The following is a 20214-nucleotide window of genomic DNA, read 5'->3' on the forward strand; positions in this document are numbered from 1 at the left end:
CCACTCTTTTTCAAAAAGCACTTTTTTGGTTTAAAATTACAAAAAACACCTCAAAAAACTAAAAATGTATTATTTTTATATTTTTCTTATAAAACAACATCACAAAGTAAAAAAAACGTTTCCGATATATGTAATATTCTCCAAGTTACCGGTATTTGAAATTTTTTTAATTAAACTATAAAATATAAAACTTCTTAAGGGGTTGAAACAAAAATTTTAAAAAATTCATGAAAATTGTTACTAAATAATACCAAAAAATCAGGACAATTAAAAATGGTCGTGACCTCAGTGCTTTGACATGCAATGCCCCTTATACAAATTTAAAGTGAAACAATTTACGCACACCAGAATGATATAATTCGTAGCGATAAATCAGCTGATTAAAATTTTTTAAATTTTTTGCTTAAAACTACACATTTTTCAACAGTGTTGAATTTTTGCAAAGTAAAAAGTGATAACGAAGATTAACGACTACTTTATATTAAGAAACTTATAAAGTAGGCGCTATTTATAAAATAAATATTTATATATCTACCAAAAAACCTTGGACCACAGCACTGACTTTACGATGCAAGTTTTCTTTAATTAATAAAAAAAAATATTGTGGCGAAATGCTCAAAAAAAAAATATTGTGTGATGGATTGTGTCATTTATTTGTTAATTTTCGCATTAAATTTGAAGAATTTTATTAAAATAGCATAAGTAGTGTTTTTAAAATTGAAAAAAATAGTAAAAACAAAATAAAAAAGGGAAGTTATTGATTAATATTATAAATATTTGTTAAATTATTTTCTCTTATAGTTTATACGGATTTAAACTGAAATAGAATAGAATAATTTACGAGTAAGTAAATTTTATACCGGAATTATATACCTATTTCATGGCAATAAATCAGCTGATTCAAATTTTAAAGTTTTGTTAATTTTTTACTGTAAATTGTTTATTTTCCTAGGTGTTACGTTTTGGCAAAATACAAAAGTGACAACAAAGATTAAGGACTGTTTTCCACAAAGAAATCCGTGACTTATAAACAAAGTACGCGTTGATATTTACTTATTCATTTAATTGACATTTGACGGGCTTATATTTTGTTATGTTATGAATATTTACACTCAATCTATAAACAAAACAAAAAAAACCGCACGGGCCACAACACTGGAGCCCCCGAACGTACCTGTTGACGTCACTGACATCCCCTCGCACGTCAAATTAACAACGTCAGGTCGGCTGGGACGCCGAGATTCGCCCCCGGCGGCGTAGCGGTGCACACCGACGGCCTGCACTGGTGCTGGGCGGACTACCCGCCGCGGCGGCCGAACGGGCCTCCGCCGTTCGCCCGGCAGATGGCGCGGCGGTCGCGGTGCACGCACGGGTGGTTTGGGGTAGGCTACGCGCCCCCGGTCGCGGTCGCCGCGGGAGGTTGGCATTGGAACAAGCAGTAGGTACAGTTAGGGTTATCAGATCTATTTCATGACAGACCCGGAGACATGACACGTTTGTATAATTGATGTCTAAAAAAAAAGTACAGTCATCAGGGAAAACTGGGAGACAAATTGTTTGATGAAATCGATGTCTAAAAAAAACAAATCACGATTTTTCCGCAATAAAGAAAACAAACCCGGAGAAATGACATGTTAACCCGGAGCCCGAAGGTGTACCATCAAAACCCGAAAACTCCGGAGATCTGGCAACCCTAAGTCCACTCCAAGCATTCTGTAACGGTCTTTTTCGATTTTTGAAGAAATTATTACCTGAAAAAATCAAATATCAGTTTCTTCTTCTTTAAATGGCGGACATGGCCAAAATAATTAACAAATTTGCAAAAAAACGATTTATCTGTAACTAAAAAACTATAGCTCCAATCGAAAAATTTTTACAGAGAAAGTTGTGTTTTAAAGATATCTATCGACTAACTTTTTGCGCGTATCGATTGCTTTGTTACTCTTCGAGATGTATCGAAAAACCGTTAAAAATCTTCTCTTTCCTCTTCTTCTATAACTCGCCGTTTAAAAAAAAAACGATATATCTCGAAAAATAACGAGGGGTAAACCGCTGAGGAAGTTTTTGTACATGTCCCCAGGAAGTTATAAGGAAGTTGAGAAAGTTGAAAGGAATTCCGAAGGAAGACGGGGAAGTTTTTAGAAATTCCAAGGAAGTTGAGGAAGTTAGGAGGAAGTCGGGAAGTTGGAACCAAACTGCGCATGCGTGAACGGTAAACGCATGCGCAGTATTATCTTTTACGAAGCAGTCTAGAGAAGGTCCGAGGAAGTTTGACGAAGTATAGAGAAATTTTTGTACAGAATTCAGGGAGCGGTTTATCCCTCGAAAAATAATTAACATTTTTAAAATATCCATATAAAAATTTCCAAAGTCAAAGCTTTTTTAGCTTGCCGGCAGGCTATGCTTGCAGTAATCAACAAGTATGGGAACGCAAATGTAAACATGTTATAGAATAAGAGAAAAGAGAAGATTTTTAACGGTTATTTCGATATACATATCTCGAAAAGCAATCGATACTTACAAAAAATCAGTCGATAGATCTTTCTAAATTCTACAACTTACTCATTTAAAATTTTTCGATCAATGCTATATTTTTTTAGTTATTTTAGAAAAACCGTTTCTTGCAACTTTACGAATTTTTTTGCCCATATTATCCATTTTGGGAATTTAAAGAACTAGAAACTCAATTTAAAATTTAATTTCCTATACGATCATATTTTTTTTCAAGTAATAATTTCTGTAAAAACACTTCTCTGTAATGCTTGGAGTAATACTCTCGTAAGTGTTTGACTCATATCCACATTTTGAAAATCCAGTTAAACAACATCCCATCGCAATGTATTTTTTGGTATTGTAGTACACAGACAAAACCTGTTATGATATATAGGGTGTCACAGGACTAATGGCAAATAATGAAATGTTAAAAATGTGACTTTTTTTTGGCAACAATAGCAATTAATTTGGGTCTTCTCGTTTGAAAAAAAGTTATTCGTCTTCTAAAATTTTCAAACGTAGGTCTTCATATTTCCTTTCCAGAATAACCTAATTTTTTTTCCAGAAACGTGAAAGATATAGAAATTAGTGCTGAAACGAATATCTAAGCCACATGTTCCTAACTCTTTTAGTTTAGATGCAACTTGAATTTATTCAGAGAGCTGAAATCGTGATTTTTTTCCAGAAATACTCGAATATCTCGGAAACGGCAGGTTCTAGGTGCCATGTATGGTCAACAAAGTCAACATTAAGCGAGGAATCTGAAAAAGCACAGGGTGTTCTATTTAAAATAATGAAGTTATGTATCGTCCAGAGGAAACGGAATACCCTGTATAACTGAAACAGGGATGCCCAATATAATTTTTATATAAAATATTTGTTTATTAAATTTAAAATAACAGCTATGGAAGAATCCCCCTTAGCTGAAACACTCGGTATATGCCCCAGCTAGCATTGAATACCTGGTAAACAGCTAGTAAAAACAAAAAACATAGGTACCTACCTAATATTTTGAATTGGTAAGATAATGGAATCATTCAAAGAAATATTCTGTGTTCTTCCTGTTTTATTATCACCCTTGACAAAGCATAATCATGTAAAATTAAAATTAATCTTGATTTAGAATTGTGCAGTGTGATTATTGCAATCAATATTTTCTAGAGTTCTTTAAATATTTTTCATCATGGAAATAACAGTACCTATTATATTTTCGCCGATATTATTTGCTTCATAACTAGAGGAAGAATATCCTCTTGATCCAATCCAACTCCTGTATCGCATCAGAGAAAAATTTCGTCTTTAGTGTGCGGAATTGTAGAAGACCATATTTCGATTGCTGCTTTCCCAAGGGGCTCTTTCCACATTGCCATGAATTTTTCAGTGGAACTATCTACGTGATTTCTATAGCAATTCTTCGTTATGTTCCAAAATGTGTTTAACGGGGTAAAAAATGCAATGGTGAAAAGAAAGTCGCAATAATTGATACCCATATTTTTCAGCTAGGGTTTTAACTACATATAAGTTGTGGTTTATTTCTTCAAAATACAACAAGGAGCATAAAATATGTTTAAAGTACTTCTACATTAACTTACATTTGTACTAAGCCTAATATTTCTGAAATGTGCTTTCATAATGAATATTGTTTCGACTTAACCACTCCAGCATGCCAGCTCTGTTGGAGGCACTCGTTGGGCATATATATTCCAAGTAGTGCTATGATAACTGCCATTATCTATAACAATAGTAGAAAATTCTTCCAAATTAACCAACAGCTGATATTTATTCAAACCAAAGTAGGAAACTGTTTCGATAAATTTCTCCATGACAACTATTCATATCCATTGTTTTAGGTGAAAGCACCAGAAACAGTAATAATTATTATGCTCCATGTAATAATATATGTACTTTATGGCATTAGCTTTGGACTTTTTCACACTTAATATTGATGTGCTGCCAGGAATATCCACCAGTACCATCTTCACGTTTTATCAAAGAAAACGAACTTCTTAAATTTAACATATTGATGTAAGTAATTAATGCATGGTATGGTATGCATGGTGGTGCCCCAGTATAATTAAGAATATTAGAGAATATCGATAAATAGATATCCCATATTCCAATAGGTGGATTGGAACTAGTAGCTTAGTTACCTCGATCTCCAGAATATAACCCATTTGACTTTTATATTTGGTGTCAGTTAAGGTCAGTTGTTCTCTGAGAACAAATACTAATAATTGAAATACTTCGACAAAGGATTTTAAACGGTTTTGAAACCATAAAAAATACTTCAGGTGTTTTATGAAAACCAAAGAAATTAACATAAAAAATACTATTTAATCATACTCGTAAAAAATGTAAACAACAAAAATCATTATTTTTTAGTTCTATTTTCGCAACATCTTGTTTCACTTCTCTTTTCAAGCGAACTAATTGTACTTTTTTTATTGTTCAAAATTGAGTGGAACATCTATAAAAATATAAAAGTTTAGTGCAGTTTTGACTTATTTAATGACTGAACGAGAAAATTCGCTTTCTCAATCATGGTGCTCGTGTTCACAGGAGACAAATGTCACGTTTTTACCTACAGAATCATCACCGCCACCAAAGAAAGTTTTTTTAAAAACATTTGTCTATCGAATTTAAACTATTTTTAGTTATGACGACTTTCCTATTTTTACTTGTGCGTGTGTCATACTGCCTTCTGTAAATTAAAAGCGGAAGCAACGCCGTCACAGATACCGGGTGATATCGTTTCCCTTTCAAACAGCTGCTAAAGTAAAGTCAAAATGATTGACCAGTGTCGATCTTCGTCTTATTAAAATAATAAACAGAAACTTAATAATTCCGCTAAACCGACACTGCTCCACAAACACGTCGAAACTTATTGATGTTTTACCTCTTTCAAACAAGACTCCGAAAACAAAACATACATATAAGCAGTAGCCGGTACATATTTTACTTTACTTCGTTTTGTTATTGTAATTAAAGCTCTTTTGAAAAGTCTTGTAACGGAGAGAATTGAAATTCTAATGATTTACTGTGAAGGCAAAACGAAGACTTAGAGATAAGTCTGTACTTAATTTAATAATAGATAATCCAACCGAGAACCAATTTCTTAATCCACAGTAATTAAAATTGAAAAGAAATTTAGGGAAACTGATCATGTAAAGGACCTGCTTAAAGGTAGTAGAAAACAAATAACCGAAAATAAGAAACTAGATATTCTACTAGCTTTTCAAGAAAAGCTCCATTAACGACAATAAGCATTGGATAATAACAAGGATCAACAGATAAAAGGAAATGTGTCATCCTTACAAAATTACCTTAGTTCGGGAGCTTTCCGACAAGACTTATTTTTTCTGATGAAGCTACATTCCTCCTAAATGGTTGCGTAAACTGTCAAAGCCGTCGGTATTGGGCGATTGAAAATCCACATTGGATGCAGAAGTACCACACTCAGTACTCGGAAGTTGATGTTTGGGCCGGAATAATATATAACAGGATCATAGATCCATACTTTTTCGAAGGAAGGAATAGGTCCTCCATATTTACAATTTCTGCAAGACCATTTGCTCCCCAAACTGAATCGGCTGTTTCCAAACATAAATAATTTGTGGCTTCAGCAAGATGGTGCACTCCACAGTATGCTGTATTGGTAAGAAACTACTTGGACAACGTCTTTCAAGGTAGGTGGGTAGGGCGAAGAGGATCAGTTGAATGACCATCTAGGTCTCCAGATTTCACTCCTCTAGTTTTATTTTTACGGGGATACTTAAAAAGTAAAATATACCAAAATAGACCACAAAATACAGTTGCATTTAAAGAACATATTCGGACGGATAAAACAGTTATAAACACATATCTTGCAGAACAATAAAAATTGAACTGTTTCAGGATTTTTTGCAAAGACACCGATTTACAAAATATTTAATTTTTTCCGCGAACACCAGTGACTGTTGTTATGTATTTCAAGTAAAGTGGATTCGTCTTGAATCTTATTGAAATGTTGATATTTGAAACTCCCCTTCTAATATTTGGAGAAATGATTGTGTAAAAATATTTTGGGATGACTGTGTTTCATATGAACGTTGAGAACTTTTGAAATTGACATTTCAAAAAAATCGAATACACAGAAAACGAGTTTTATTTTAAATTTGCTTAATACAAGTTTTCTACTCACAATCAGTCTTTATTCAGAAAATAAACTCACTACTGCCAATGTTATTGCATATTTCCTCACTTCCGTTCATTTCCGGCAAGTATTAACCACACACTGCACATCAGCCTAAGGTTATTTTGATTTTACGTGTACGTGACACAGGTGTTTCACACCTGCAGTATCTTTTGGGCATATATGACACCAACGACTGTCTATTTCATATTTGGACGTAGAATTCTTGAACGTGATTTTAATGAAATGTATAGGATCGCTGGCAGGCAACTGTGGTCGAAGATTTGGGGAATATAAGACAGGTTATTGCTTTTCTTTTCTCCATTTGCTACGAATCCATAAAACGGGAGATATTTTGGACGGTTTGTTTGTAAAATCAAACAACTCTGCTTGTTTTGAAGATTTAATTGAGCATAATAGCCCGCGATTAGTGAAATTTATTCGAGTCGATTAATTTTGAATGTTTTTATCGAATAGAACTGGGAATACTTGTAAACAGTTTAAAACGATAGGAAAACCTTTTTTATTTACATTTCAAATTAGATTAAATGTGAAGAACTGATATCGACATATACAGGGTGTCCAAACGAAAACGAAACAGAGCCATTTTCAGGAACTGCATCAAGATTGTAGAAAAACGCTCAGACCGTCGATTTTAGATTAAAGGGGACATTCTTTGCTGGTATTTTTGACTCCGCCACTTTCACCCCCAAGCAAGGGTAAGCATAACCCCAAAATATTTAAATGGCATTGGGGGTTGAGTAATATTTCTTTTGAAAGCTCTTAAAATTCTCTTTACAACAGACTTTAAATTTTATAATTCCGCCCAATACTTATTAAGAATTTTTATTTATGTACAAATAATTAGTAGCGGTAAAAATGTCAGTCATTCGAGTTAAGTACGCCAATGGTATAAATTTAGTATTTCTTGCGTTACATTGGTTTTTGGCGATTTGTTATCACTTTCGTAAAAAAAAACAATTGTAAAAAACAGAAATGAATGCTATACACACACAATGAACGTAAAATTAGTGGATTCCAAATTATTTTCTAGTATTATTTGGAAGCGTTGGTTGGTAGTTTATTTAATTGTGTTTTTGAAAATTAAACACTATGGTTTATTCCATTGCGGAAAGGGTAGATATCATTTCGCTTTACTTTATGAACAATAAATGTGCGAATAGAACAGCTCAGCTATTTAATGAACAACATCAAGATCGACATGTCAGGAGGAAGTATGTTCTAGAGTTAGTAAAAAAATTTCAAGAGACAGGGAACGTAGCCAATAAAAAACGAGAAATTGAAAAACCTATAGTTAATGAAGCTAGTGAAGTTGCAGTTTTGGGACAAGTTCATCTTGATCCTACATTAAGTACGAGGCAGCTGGCATCTGTGTCTGGGATCAATCGAACTAGCATACAAACCATTTTGAAGAAGAATAAATTCCATCCATACAAAATACATTTAGTCCAGGAACTTCATGAGGATGATTATGACTGCTGTTTGCAATTTTGCGAAATAATAAGTGAGTGAGCAGGGAACGATCCACAGTTCCTTCTTAACATCTGTTTTTCTGATGAATGCACTTTTTTCTTGAACGGTACGGTAAATCGTCACAATTGCTATTGGTCCGATTCAAACCCAAGAGTTTTTCACGAAGTGCATACACAGCACCCGGAAAACTTAAATGTATGGGCTGAGATTTTCGGTGACCGGCTGGTAGGTCCTTTTTTTCTACCTGGTAATTTGACTGGCCAAATATATTTGCAATTACTGGAAGACGCTATGGCAGGGTCACCGTGTCTGATATTATTAAAAATGTTCCAGAGTATGATGAAGATCATTTGATTTTTCAACAGGACGGTGATCCTCCGCATTATGCGTTAATTGTCCGTCAGTATTTGAACCAACGTTTTTTTTCGGAATTGGACTGGGAGAAGAGGCAGCATTGAGTGGCCTACACGATCACCGGATTTATCGCCCCTTGATTTCTTTTTGTGGGGATACCTAAAAAGTAAAATCTATAAAACACAGCCAGCGTCGCTGGAAGATTTGCGTCAAAGAATCGTCGACGAATGCCGTCGAATCACTCCGGAAATGCTTCGGAATGTGCGCGAACGTTTCGAACAAAATCTTTATTCTTGTATGGAAGCGGGCGGTCATCAGTTTGAACATTTAATCAACTAAGTAGTAAGTAAGCAACTAAACATAATTTAAATTTTAAAATGTAAATTTTTTTCAAAGTATTGGGCGGAATTATAAAATTTAAAGTCTGTTGTAAAGAGAATTGTAAGAGCTTTCAAAAGAAATATTACTCAACCCCCAATGCCATTTAAATATTTTGGGGTGATGCTTACCCTTGCTTGGGGGTGAAAGTGGCGGAGTTAAAAAAATACCAGCAAAGAATGTCCCACTTTAATCTAAAATCGACGGGTCTGAGCGTTTTTCTACAATCTTGACGCAGTTCCTGAAAACGGCTCTGTTTCGTCTTCATTTGGCCACCCTGTATTTAAGTCCATTGACTAAATCGTAAATACAACTGCGTTAGAGCAAGGCTTAAAATCATTTAAAAAATAAACACGACTATTTTATATTAATGTCTACACTATATTCAACATTTTTGGATCCTACTTCAAATGTGTTTGATTTATCATAATATTACAAAACTGGATCCCACAGATTTCAAACAAGAAAACATTGGCAAATTTACAAAATAAACTCGTAGTATGTCTGCCAGATGTTCCATTTTACTTTATCAAAAGTTACATGTACCAGGATGCCGTGAAATCATTCTATTTCTACCAGCTTCGTTCTACTACCCCGACAAGTCTGTTCTAGCGAGACCAACACCTACATTGAAGAACGTTTTAGACTAATTGAACGCGTCGAGTTTTTCTACTTCTAGCGAAGGTAAAGATAAATCTCGGTTGTATTTTTCATCATACCAATTTGTGTTGTGAGAATGTTTTTTCAGGGATTTTATTTTTAACCTCATTGGCGTTACATTCTCTGAGTAAACATTTTTGTTTAGATATATTTATACTACCCAGACGAAAGTCTTGATTGTGCTACTGTATCATACTCAGAACAGATCAGAACCAGTGTCGGGCTGGCTATGTTTAGGGCCTCTCGCTTAATTCCGAGAAGGTCCCCTTTTCAAGATACCGAAGAGAAGTGAATAATCAACATGTTTTATTGTGTTTTAACACAAACCGCAGGAATGGAAACTAAAAGAGTGGGTTATAAAAGCATTATTTTGTAACTTCACTTCATATTTAAAGTCTATCTATATCCTAAACATATGAAAAATACGTATTTTCCTCTAAAAGCGGATGGTCTGAAAATTTGCTAATTAACATAATTCCTAAATGTTATTCTTATTAAATGTATCTTATATCCTGGCTTGTAATAAAAGTTCAATTTTTCTTAAATTTCTATATCTGTGACCTGTTTCACTAGGATCAGAACTGTACGAAAATAAAAAACAACAACCTTTTGTTAACACAGAAAACCTTATAGATACTATTGTATTATTAAAAGTTATATTATATTGTTTTTGCATGGTCTAAGTACTTGAAATTATACAGATATAAATAAATATGTGAATTGTATATTGTTTACGCTTCTAGGGGATACATTTTTTAAGGATAGATGTTAATCTTTTCTTGGAAAAAGCTAAATGAGAGAAGGTAAGTCTGACGTAAAGTTGGGCACCGCTCAATGGTTAAAGGGCGAGAAATATCGCCGAATTCAAAAGACTCTTGGCGATTTTCCCAACTCTAGGTAACCGAAGACATAATTTAGATAAATGTTCCAGACTGGTTTTGTGAAATATCGCTGAAGTCTGCGCTGATATCCCAGAATGTTTTCAAAAAGTTACCTTTTGATGCATGGATTCTATAAATTATACTGAATTTTTCTATGATACCTAATTTACCTACCAGAATTATAAAATATGACACAAGATAGTCACAAAACTGTAAAGTTTTAATTCGACAGAGAGAAACGATTATTTTTACCCATTTCTAGTTGGATATACATTTTTAAGAGCTTAAATTTTCAATTAATAAAACAAGAAAAAGGACAATACTATAGGAAATTGGAAAATTGTTCCTGTAAATGGTTGTAAAACCTTCAATTACAGATACCTGGACTGTTATTGTTACTCAGTAACAGCTTATTTGACACTGCTACTTTGTAACTGTTATTTTGTACTCGCAATTTTGTAACTGTTACCTAATTACTGCTACTTTGTGAGCACTACTATCTATCTGTTACTTTAGGGATTTTCAGCAACTGTGATCGGAACCGGTTAATAATCACACGTTCTGATTCCTTGAACTCGAAAACATTTTTGATAAATCAGTGGTTTTATCTAAACATAAAATTTTTTACAGTTCGTTGGTTTGTTCAGTGTTCAGTTCAAAATTAGCACAATAAACCTGTCCATTTTATTAAATACTTTGTTCTGTGTTAAATCGTAGAATAATGCACCAAAAATGTATGGTTGTCTTTGATGTCAGACGGTTTGTTCCTGTTCCATTCGGAAATAGTTATCCGTATTCCGAAACATCCTTAAAGTCGAAAACAGCTGTTCCCGAAAACCCCTTTTGTAATCTCTATTTTGCATCTGTTACTATAACCGTTACTTTGTAACAGTTACAAAGTAATAGCAATTATAAAGTAACAGTTATGTGGAACCGCTGCTTTGAAATCGTTACTTGGAATAGTCACTCGGAATCGTCATTAGGAACTAGATATAATATGGAACTGTTACTTTCGAGCCGCTCCTTACAACCGTTACCTTGGAACCAGTACTTTGTAACAATTACTTTGGAGCTGTTACTTAATAACCGTTCCTTAGGAATCGTTACTTAGGTAATGCTATTTGGGACAGCTACTTTGGAACAGTCTAACGGTTGGAACTACTTTACTATATAACTGCTACTATCACTAAAACCCCTTCTTACAGTTCAACTTTTTTTTATTAAAAAATCTGAAAAACATTACAACTTTTCGTATTTACAATATTTTTCTTAAAGAAATAATAATCGAAATAAGTAAATTGCCAATGCAACTTTCGAATAAAGAAAATAATAGTAAGTTATTAGTTTGACCTGCAGTAGCAGTAATCACATTATTGAAGCTTTTTCAATTATATTAATAAGTGACAGATTTATGAAAAAAGATTTTTTGTTTTAAAAGAAAAAAAGTTTTTTCGTTCTTTAAACTAAGTTTTTTTTTGACAAAAGAAACAAAATTAAAACGTCTACATGTTATGATAGTCTTCGAAAAAAATATTTTGCCATTCCCAGACAATTTTTACTGAGGTAAATTTTAGGTGCCATATAAGGTGATTACGAACCTGGAATTTTTTTCTATGGAGATAGGGGATTGATAAAAGAAGCCGTTTTCTTTTATCAATCCCCTATCTCCATACAAAAAAATTCCAGGTTCGTAATCAGCTTATATGACTAAAGCATCTTGTATACAGGGTGATTTACAACTTATCCAAAAAAAATTGGGAAAAGCTGCGTCATGAAAAATGGAGTCAATAGTTTTCGAGAAAAAAATTATTGAAGTTGTAGTATTTACAACCCCTACATCATTTGGCTACTGCAGTCTCTAGCGTCATTCTCGTTGTAAGCTGTACGCAATGCGCTCTCTCGCTACGTGGCCTAGGTGATTTCGAAATCCGATTTTAGTATTAACATTTTTGTGATAGTGTTTACATTAGTTTTTCAAGCGTCAAAAATGGCTTAGGTGTATAACAACTCGGAGATAATGGATATCATTTTAATTTATGGTGAAGCAAGACAACATTTGTGTTAGTTCGCAGAAAATGGACATCAGATATGTCAAATTATTTTATTGATTAAAATCACAAATTAATTTTATTAATTAATAATAACAATAGCGGCAAAAGCAGTTGAATTTGCTGATATAATATTGGTGTTATAAAATTTTATTTATTTCTTTCCTTCGGAAAGAAATTCTTTAATTTTTTTCTTCTTTAATGCATTGACTTGCGCAAGGTTACGTTTTACAGTGGACCAGTTTCCAGTGCTGTGCAGAAGTGGACCTATTTTTAAATAATTTTTGAACTGCACTTTTCGATTTTTTTTTACAGAACTGTATTTGCAAGAACCCCCTGTACATTTAAAATTTTTTTTTTTTGGATAAATTCCCAATCACCCTATACATTTAAATACGTGACAAACTAAATGTTTAAATATACCCGAACGCTCTGAATTTTCGCTCACAATTGAACCGCATTTCATTTAAAAAATGCGACGGTAATCGGCGCTTCCTAGATCTGAAGTAACGCCTGTGTCACACCACAAAGCATATTAGAATGGTCTGGACTGGAGCACTCACCTGCATGTGAACCTCTTTCGCGGTTTGTTCCCTCTCCACCGAGCTCCTCCTGCGGCCTCCCCTATCCAGGGACCCCTGTCTGGAGACGGCGTCGTGCGGGGCGACCTGATGGGGCGGCGACGGCGGGGGCGGCATGTCCTCTTCCGCGTAGCGGGATTTCTGCAACAAAATTGTCACCGCTCACATACAGGAAGTCAAGACATTAAAATATGTTCGAATCTGTTTGGGATTTAGTACGCTTATAATTTAGATAAAATCTTACAAGGCGTATTAGTTACTTGAAAAAAAAAAAAAATTTGTCAATTTTGATGACCTCTAGCGGCTAAACCAAGCAAATTATTTTGACTGCAGGAAACCCAGAAATTGGGATTTCCTGAAAAAAAAAAAAGAACTATAAAGATTTAAGCCAAAATGCTGGGTTTACTGTTTAATAAATAATAAAAAATTTACGGAAATTAATTATTTGCATAAAAATCTAAATATAGAAAATTTATACTGTTCTAAGGTTGGCAATGGGGATTTTGCCCCAAGCTTTGCCCTAAACGCTTCTGGCGTCTGCAAATTGTACTAATTTCACCTCTCTCCAACAATTCCTTGCCAGCTTTACTTCTAATTCTCTGGTAAGCTCATATGATTTATTGTCTAAAGAGATAAGTTGAATGCAGGTTGCGCCAGAAGCTGCACTGGGGCTTTAGCTACAATACAAATACAGGAGCCTCGTGCATTACGGCGCTTGTGAACAACAGGGATGATAAATGTTGTATATAGTCCCCCCTGGGATCAATATTATCTCTGAAATATGCAAAAGTTAAGTAAGTCCGACATTATCGTAAAGATAGACCAGTGTATTACGTGTAAGTGTGTTTCTGACACTCGCATTTGTTTTGTAATTAGTGACGTGTCAAACAAGAACATGATGCAAAAGTGTAACAGTGGTAACTATTACTCCTTAAGAATATTGTCACATAATAATGATATGCAGCACTTATAAGGGAAAATTTATGTGCATGCGAATGAGTATGACCGTAAATTTCACCACAGAGGTGTGTTATTAGTAATTTTATAACTCGCCAAACACTGCGTTACAAAGGATTATGTATTTATCAGTCCGTGGAGGCATTGCAAGAGGACTAGCAGAAGAAAATGTCTTGCTGGGCACCTGAGAAAATGCAATTCTGCTGGAATTAACGCAAAATGATGTTGATAAATTTAAACTAACAGGAAACATGGACGACGAAAACCTCCGATAGATTTTTTCTGTGGGAATACACGCTACAGTAAACAAGATCTAGTGCAAGCCATCGACAATGCCACAGACATAATTCGTGAGCAACAAGATAAGTGTAGTACCATACAGGATAATCTTACTCACTTCATTTCGCAGGTACAATACTAGATATCCTATTTTCTAGAATAAAAATAACTGCTAACTCTCTATTTTGGACTTAAATTGTGCAACAGACTACTTCTCGAAGTAAAACAAAGTAAAAGTGAAGCCACTTTAAAGTAGTTGTTAATAGAACAGTGTTCTATATTGGCATTTTTGCTCTTAGCTTGTGTTATTTGACTATTCCTATAATAATGTCGCCAACGAAAAATTAAACTATTATTATACTGCTCCATAAAATAGTTTTCTTGCTATCCGTAAAAACCTAAGCCTAAGTACATGTTCAGTACATTTTTCTGAAATATATACTATGGTACATTCACATCTACTAACCTGCACTTTATCGCCTGCCCAACAACACGAGCATTTGGATCCGTGCGGCATACCGGCGGCAGCCCCGTTGCCAGGCATCTGCTGCTGCCTCTTGATGAACTTTTGCCGACGCTTTCGAACTTTGCTAGGCACGCCGTACATGTAATTCGAGAACCTCCTGTGGGAGTGACGCACTATCGACACCCAATCGATCATCGCGGCTTTTAGACACTTTTAAGTAAGTTTATATATTCTTTTTAAGATTCTGGCGGGGTCCTCGTACGTTCATTGTCAGTAAAGTCAGATTCGGCGTATTTTGAAGTAAAACACTACACTATGTTCTTATTTAATATTTTGTAGTTGCATAATTTTATCAGAGTTATAGATGGTGAGAGGAGGAAATCTGAAAATCAGTTCAGTATTGTGTTTGAAGCTTTAATGAGGTGGTACAAACTTGATTCATCGCGTGAGAGTGATGCTCTAGAATAACAATAAAAAGAGTTCAAGATAGAACTCGTTTAAATTACTGAAATTTTAAATTCATCAATCCACAAGATATTCATAAAGCTGGCTCCAGGTGATGCCAAATATTTGTCAAATGTAAACAATTGTAGTGTGATTCGGATGTTTATGGTATGTATGTAAATTTGCCGGAGTATGTACACATATTTTTCAAACTTATACAAATGCTGCATGGTGTTATTGGTGCACATCAATAGATTCAAAAGTATATCTTCACTTGCCAAATATTCGACAAGGCATACCGTTCGAGCTGTTCAATAAGTCAATGTTATTCAGTATGTGATGTTTTGCGGTAAATAAAAACGCATCACAGGATCCGTCTGAATGTATGTACGACACCGCTACCAACACATTGTACAAGTTCCACCGTGTATTGCTCTGTACATTCGTGAAAATGAAAATGGCAAGCATACACAATGACCTTAGGACATTGGTAAGTACTTTATGACCAAACAATCTACAAATATTCGCCACATTAATGTTTGACAAATGTTTGGCGAGTGACCATAACACCTGCAGCCGATTTTAGAATATATTTGTTTTTACCACGGAAAATATTTTCTATATTTCAATGACAAAAAACAATTCAGTATTTTTTTTCTGTATTTTCTAAGAATTCCGAATCTACCTGTATATTTTTTCAAACTCTTTAGTAAAATTTGGACAACTGCTATGTGATTTCTACGTAAATACATTTTTAAGTAATCAATTAGACCGACTTAGTGTTAATAGATATAAAAAGTACCTAAATACATAAATATATTGTCAGTACAAGACAAGTTGGTTTGGCAATATCGGGTTTATATTATATACTTGTGGAGGTAGAACCTTGTATAAATACAGCTGTTCTTTAAATTTGGAAATAAAAAAATAAACTACACGGTTTTTTAAATATGTAGATTTTTTTGTACAATTTCATCCACACATTTTTATACGGAGTGGAAATTACGAGAAATATTCAACTTACGGTTTCCAGCATTCGCACAGATTATTCGTCAGTAAAAATGAATAGTTGGAGATAAGCAATACACATCATTGTTATTAATAAGCTTTTTATTAATGTTTATTTAAATTGCAAAAAATTGTTTTTTATTAATAATTTTTGACTGGATCAATATTTTTTTTCGTACGTTGGCTCGTTTTGTTCGTCTTGAAAAGACAAACAAAAAAGAATTTTACTTTTTTACAGTAAAATCGTCCGGACAAAAGTTATAAGCTAAAATCGTGAAATATCACTAAAATCACAGTTTCTATGGCTTCTAAACAAAAATGGTATATTTTGATTTTTTACGTGTAAAGATATGTTGTTATATACCACTTTTTCTACCTTCTCACAAAAAATCAGGCACTTATGAGCATTATGCCCGAAATGGTCATTTTCAGGCTAAATTTCCTGGTCTATTATTTCAGGATTGCACTATTTTCTTCCTACAACACGTGTCTGTGTTGCTCTTACAACTGTATTTAACACAATTAATCTATAATAATTTTTGGTCTATGTTTTTTAATATTCTTATTTATTTTTTTCGAGAAATAAAAAAGTTATAATCTATTCAGTAGTCAATTATCTCCATTTTAGCGCCATATGCCTTATAATTCAATTCGCAGGTGCGGTTTGTTATCAGTGTATCAAATAAAAAATACTGCTTTGTCCAAATGAAAATTATGGCAAAATATTAATTTAAAAAAATAATTTTGAGGTTATGGTAATACAAAATTTATAGGAACATAGTTTCCGGACACTGTAGTGGCCTACAGCTTTACTTTTTTTGCGGTAGAGACCTCTCCTAAATCCGACCCTGTAACCTGCGCAAACAAAACGCAATCAATAATATTTGTTACACGAAATAAATCTAAAACTGGACTTTTACGATACAGTGGGTCCCGAATGTTTTACGGCGAAATTGACGCGTTATTTATTTAATTACTGAATTATTTCCAGTTTATTTTCGGGGCAGCGTGAACCTTTCTCATTTGTGCATTAAACGCGAAAAATCTGCAGCGCTATTTTTAAGCGGAATCCAGGCTAACGGAACTGAATCACAATTGTTTTTGGCAACCAACCGGGTGCGCGAAAGATTTCACAAAGCCGTATCGGTATTAAATATCTATTAAATATGAAAATAAATAATAATTTTATTACGGACTGGTCTACGAGCGCCGCTGGAGTTGTAGATAAAAATGACGTGCTTAACTCGTAAATTGGGCAAGTTATTGCTACATTTATGTTGTCAATATCGGTGATGGGCAATTACGTTCGAGATGAGTTCAAGTTAGGATCCTTACACATACATTATATTTATTATGCAAGTTAATGTGATACTACGAACTACTAATACAGGGTGTCTTGAAATTAGCCGACCAGTGCATTCTACAACCGAAAAGAAGAGAAAAAGTTCATAGAAACCCCTTAAAAATTAATATAATATAACGAGCGTTCAAATAAAAACGTGGTCGAAGTTGGCTCTGACACATTGGACGTAGGGAGTAGCTTATAGCGACCAACTTAACCTCATTTCTCAACGAGCTGTATAGCAGCTGTCAGTTTCAATAACGTTAATGACTATATAACTTTATTTTAAAGAATAATTGTTGTTGTTATAACAATAAATTAAAGCAGCTGCTGAAAGTGTCCCCCTCCTTGTTCCAAGCACTTTTCACACCTGTTCCTCAAAGAATTAAAGACATTTTCTAAGATGCTCGGGGTATTGTTAATTTCACGAATCTTGTCTATAAGTCGAGCCTGCAGATGGTTTAAATCAGGAATAGGCAGTTCAAAAATAGTGTTTTTAAGGTAAAGCCACAAAAAGAAATCTACACGGCGTAATATCACACGACCTCGGTGGAAATTCATGTTCAGCATTGAGACTTATTAGTCGATTTTGGAAAACTTCCCTCAACATATTCATCGTCTCGCCTGCCGTATGTGCCCTTGCGCCATCTTGTTGAAAGTAAAAGTTTGTAATTTTGTTTTCTTCCAGCTGGTTAACAAAAGGAGCGATAATTTCTTCTCTATACCTTTGCGCAGTAAGAGTACCATTAAAAAAAATAGGTCCATAAATCCTCCTTCGATTGAGAGCACTCCAAACTCCAATTTTTTGAGCGTGTAGAGGGCCCTCGACAAAAAAGTTATCTGATTTTTCAGAAGACCACATTCTCATATTCTGTGAGTTTACGTAACCAGTAACCACTTAAATGAAACCAGGTTTCATCAGAAAAAAAGGTGATATTATGAAGTTCACCGTAGTTGTTTAAAAACCATTCACAAAATACAGCCCGTCGCGGAAAATCAACTTCATGAAGTTCTTGCTGACAAGTTAAACGATAGGAGAACAAACGCAAATCTTTTTTTAACACTGTGTGGCAGGTACCGACTGATACTCCCACCATTTGTGATAAAACACGTACAGAAGTTCATGGCGCATTTTCCATTATTTGTTGGACATTTTCTTTTAATTCTTCAGTCCGCTTTTTAGGTCGGCCGTTTCCTTCTTTTCTTGTTACACTGCCCGTTTCACGAAAAACATTAACACAACGCTGAACTGCACTTTGAAAAATTTTGTACTCAACAACGCCGGGAAATTGATTTTGAAATTCTATGAAACATTCCTCAATACAATACTTCCATATTCCATCAATCTTGCGTCCATTTCTAAAGTAGGACTCTATGATAAACACTTGTTGTGTTCTTGAGAAGACACCATTTTAAACGCTTTTTAAAACGAAAATATTCAAATTGATAGCGGCGATATAGCGCTTTGACAGATGACGTTTAAGTTCATTTGCTATACGCTACGCCCTACGTCCAAATTTTCAGAACCAACTTGACCACGTTTTTATTTGAACTCTCGTTAGTTTGTCAAAAAACTGTCACAATTACAATATACACTGTGTCCCAAATTGATGGAACAAAATGTCTTTTCCAGTTCAAATTTAAAAAAATTGCTGAAACAGATCAATTTTTTATTTGTAAACATAAAACACACCACAGAAATGAGACAACCCCCAAATCTAAAGCCAAAGGCTCTGCGGAAGGGGCCTACACTTGAAAAAACCCGGACCAGAATAGGAAGCCTGGCCGAGAAATGCTTGCCACCGCACTCTCGACCGACTGCGTTAACGTGGCGAAAATTTGTAAATAGAAATTTACCGAGATTTTTTTTAATAGGACGCTCTATACAGGCTATTGCAAATTCGCTTCTCACTACAGGGATCTCGGAAACGGTAAGAGGTACGAAGTAGTTTAAATGGGGGCAAAGTTGCGTAATCAGGGAATCAACATTATGACTCTAAAAAATCAAGGCTAACATGATTAGTTTATGAAATATTTGAAAAAAAAACGAAATTTTAGAAATCTGTTTTTATTTAATTTCAGCCTTATTTGAGGTGATATTGAAAAAAGAAGAACACTTTCTTTTGGCCACTTTTTGCCCTCTACCGAATGGCATAATCAATTTTTATATGAAACGTTTCGTCTCTCCAGGAGCATCATTAACTTCATTTTTTTAAATACACCCTAGAAATTTTATTACATTTTTTGCAAGCCTTCATTACCCCCAATCCTGTACTGCCTCAGCCCGAACCAGATTCAGACGTTTTGTCTCGAAAAATTCATCTTCAGTGTATTCGTTCCAAATTTATCTAAATTTTTTATTTAGATTTCTTTGTTAATTCAATTATCGTACACTGTAAGTGTCGTTAGACCCTGTGAAATCCATCTAGTTATTTAAACTGCAAGCGCACCAAGCGGCCAAAACGGTAAGCTCCGAGACAAGATAATTTTAGCTTTGGCGTTCTTGTTTACACGTTCATTTGAACAACATTCGTTTTATTTCCCATTATTATTAGTAAATTTGTTATTAAACTGCGGTTATTTGACTTTTGTGTTATTTAAAAATATTTTAAATTTTAATGCAAGTATTTAGGTCTACCTTGTTTGTTTCTAGCTCTA

At 34.3% G+C, this 20214-nt stretch overlaps 1 protein-coding gene across 3 annotated transcripts in view; it reads right to left on the reverse strand.

Moving 5' to 3' along the window:
• LOC108909914 (disks large 1 tumor suppressor protein) overlaps positions 1-15128 on the reverse strand; it is a 215581-nt gene extending 200453 nt beyond the window's left edge. For 2 of the 3 annotated variants that reach the window (XM_023455318.1, XM_023455316.1), the window contains exons 1-2: positions 14763-15128; positions 13043-13201 (exon numbers count right to left, since the gene is read on the reverse strand). In XM_023455318.1, coding sequence (XP_023311086.1) covers positions 13043-13201; positions 14763-14957 — 354 coding nt within the window. In that variant the 5' untranslated portion in view covers positions 14958-15128. The remainder of the gene's footprint in view (positions 1-13042; positions 13202-14762) is intronic. The other variant, XM_023455317.1, reaches the window with a different exon arrangement.
• Between the last annotated feature and the right edge of the window lie 5086 nt (positions 15129-20214).

The sequence above is a fragment of the Anoplophora glabripennis genome, unplaced genomic scaffold (genome assembly GCF_000390285.2).
Source record: "Anoplophora glabripennis isolate ALB-LARVAE unplaced genomic scaffold, Agla_2.0 scaffold623, whole genome shotgun sequence".
In the NCBI taxonomy this organism is placed as follows: Eukaryota; Metazoa; Arthropoda; class Insecta; order Coleoptera; family Cerambycidae; genus Anoplophora; species Anoplophora glabripennis.